Source organism: Lissotriton helveticus, chromosome 7 (assembly GCF_964261635.1).
Source record: "Lissotriton helveticus chromosome 7, aLisHel1.1, whole genome shotgun sequence".
Taxonomy (NCBI): Eukaryota; Metazoa; Chordata; class Amphibia; order Caudata; family Salamandridae; genus Lissotriton; species Lissotriton helveticus.
In genome coordinates this window covers 1,763,016,406-1,763,019,305 of record NC_136068.1, presented here as the reverse complement: position 1 = coordinate 1,763,019,305, position 2,900 = coordinate 1,763,016,406, and the positions used below count along the sequence as shown (strand labels likewise).

Here is a 2,900-nt window from a genome sequence, read left to right as displayed (position 1 = left end):
GACAAATTCAGCAGATATGCCTAATGTAATGAACCTAAAAATAGATCCTAGATAGTAATCCCCTTTATTTATTTGTATCCCATTCATTATTTGTTTGTATTCTTTCTTTACCTCTATCTTGAACTTCATGCAGCACTATTTTTCATAGTAGATATGCTTGCACTTTATTTATTCCCATAAATACATGCATATTAATAGTTGGTGTTACAATTGTTATTCATTAGTACAATCAAATTGTTAATGTAAGTGCATTTTTGATCACTCAAATGATGTCCCATCTTGACAGTTCCAATCATTTAGTTTCCACGGGCATCATCATGTTTTTCTCATCTTCCTGAACAGATGTGGATCTACTCTGAGGAATGACTGACTCTTCCTTGAATGCAATCTCGAGCACTGAAAGGACAGATGATCTCAACATTTTCTTGAAATCTCTCACAATGAAGGCGTAAATGACAGGATTAATGCAGCTACTGAAATAAGCAAGGCTGGCTGCCATTGGAGAGCCAATCATGAATACCTGCCATGCAAGACAACTACTTTTTTGGTGAAGGCCCTTTCCTAAAAGTAGGAAAATGTGGTTTGGAAGCCAGCAGCAGAAAAATGACAACACCACTGCACACATAATTCGGAAAGGTTTGCTACTCCGGGCTCGTTGGTTTCTTCTCAACCTATAGATGAGGATACCATAGCACACAAAAATAATAATAAAAGGGAAGAGGAATCCACATAGGAAGTTGGTGAAGGTCATAGCAGTGTTTCTCATCTTCATCAGTGATGCTATTTGAGGATCACTGAAGTTAGTAGAGAAGGCATAGTTGTTATAACAGAGAGTCTTGTTCTTTTTTGTTCTTAAAGTATCTCGGAAAGCAAGAGCAGGGGAACTTATAGCAAGAGCAAGAATCCAGGTAGTCAAGGCCACCACAGTTGCCATTGTAGGAGTTCTATGATTCTGTGACCAGACTGGATAGACCACCATCAAGCAGCGATCAACACTGATGACCACAAGAAAAAAGATGCTGGCAAACATGTTGAGTATTCCTACTGCACTGTTAATCTTGCACAAAAATGTTCCAAAAGGCCAGTGGTAGTCCATGGCCATGTAGGCAATGCTAATAGGCAGAAAGAAAGTGAAGATGAAATCGGCAATAGCTAAATTCAAGAACCACACTGTGTTGACTGTAGTCTTCATTTTGAAGCCAGTGATCCAGATGACCAGGCCATTACCTGTCACACCGAGGAGAAATGCAAGACCAAATAAGAACAGAGACAAGATTTTCAATGAATTCATAACATCTGGAAGGACTTCACATTGGACCCCCTTTGGTCTCATAAACTGTTTGGTGGTACTTTTAGGGAAGACAAGCGAAGTGACATTCTCCATCAAAAGTGGTCCGTCGTTCATTTCTGTAGCTAAAAGAAAAGCAGGAGGTTTAATAATCATCAAGATGTGTAATAAATGTAATGTAATGTAAAATTTTATTTATATAGCGCAGCAATCGCTCCAATGGAGCATCTAGATAAAACAAGACAACAAAGAAAGAACAGTCTAAATATTTTACCAAATCTCTGTATGGTTCTGAAAATCATTATTCATATGCTTCCTCCCATGCCAATTAATATCATGCTTTGCCCTGTTATATTATTAATGTATATAGTGTGATTGTACTAAGGAACCATGTTTAAGAAATGTCTAAGAGAGGTGAGACCAGTGCATTGAGGAGGATGGCTACTCAGTAAATTCCCCTCAGGCAACTCAGTAAATTCCCCTCAGGCACGTTTGCTCGTAACAGTCTTTCCTGACCAAAAGTGGGATGCTTTTGACCAGAAGATATGAAGAAAGGTGTTGGAACTCTTGTTCTAATGAAGGGTATATGGCTAACATATCTTTCCCAGGTGGTCCCATTCCTGCCTTTTATAGTGGAGTGGGGCAATTCTCTCACAGATATGACCGCCACTTTGTTTCTTTGGCTATTACTTACTCCAACCTCCGTGGTCCTGAATACTTATACATGTTTTCACTATTAGATTCTTTTTTCAACATCCTAATATTTGTACAATTTTCCTGCCTGGCCAAGACAGTTTAATTTTGGTCTGGTCTACCACAGTAGTGTCACTCTGGAAAACACTCTTCAAAACAGAGTACCTAATTTATAAGTTGGCAGACAGACGATTATTCCATACGGGGACGGATTAAATTACTCCATGCTCCTGGCATAGGGAATGTCCACCACTAGGCCTGACAAATAAACTCAGCAGAGTTCCGCAAGGTGCGGAGTGTGGCGCAAACTGCCGTTTGCACTGGTCTTCCTGATACTTGGGTCAACATTCTACTCAAGCGGCATCTCCCGATTGCCAACTTACCGTAGGCAAGCTCAAGTGGGGAAAAAACTCTGCTGAGCAAAGTGGAGTTTTATGCAATTTGCAAGCTCTGCAGAGCACGGAGTTCAGAAAACTCCACAAACTCTACAAACAGAGAGGAGTTCACCACCCAGGCCAATCCACCAGTAATAAATAACTGCTATGCAGTCTTTCAATCATAATGCATTGTCAGGAACCATCGTCGCAATAGTTCCTTCCAATGCATTTTGCTGATTGTTTTCTCTTTTTATTTTGAAAAAGAAAGTCCCAAAACAGGATTTATTAAAAACAAAAAATATATGGCTCCTCTTGCCATAAGAGCCATCACCAAAGGCAAGGGGGGCGTTATTAGCATTTAACTGTCTGTCAGCACTAGGGTTTGCCTGGCGGTGACAAACATTAAAAAAATAGGCTATGTGTCCGCCCATCCTGATTGAGATGGTGGACATTTAGCCATTTCTATGATGGCCCTTAAGCCGTCGGGCCACTGGAGAGGTTTGGGTGTAGCAGTAAAGGAGTAGTTACCACCATTGCCAAAC

General features: G+C 40.4%; 1 protein-coding gene across 1 annotated transcript; it reads right to left on the bottom strand.

The window, feature by feature from the left end:
* Nucleotides 1-254: 254 nt before the first annotated feature.
* On the bottom strand, nucleotides 255-1,423 carry LOC144767687 (chemerin-like receptor 1). Its single transcript, XM_078651082.1, has one exon. It carries the CDS (start codon nucleotides 1,403-1,405, stop codon nucleotides 293-295), a length of 1,113 nt encoding a protein of 370 aa, XP_078507208.1. The 5' UTR covers nucleotides 1,406-1,423; the 3' UTR covers nucleotides 255-292.
* Nucleotides 1,424-2,900: the final 1,477 nt, after the last annotated feature.

Excerpts from the sequence above, each read along its gene's own strand:
- LOC144767687 (XM_078651082.1), bottom strand. The coding sequence starts at position 1,405 with ATGAACGACGGACCACTTTTGATGGAGAATGTCACTTCGCTTGTCTTC.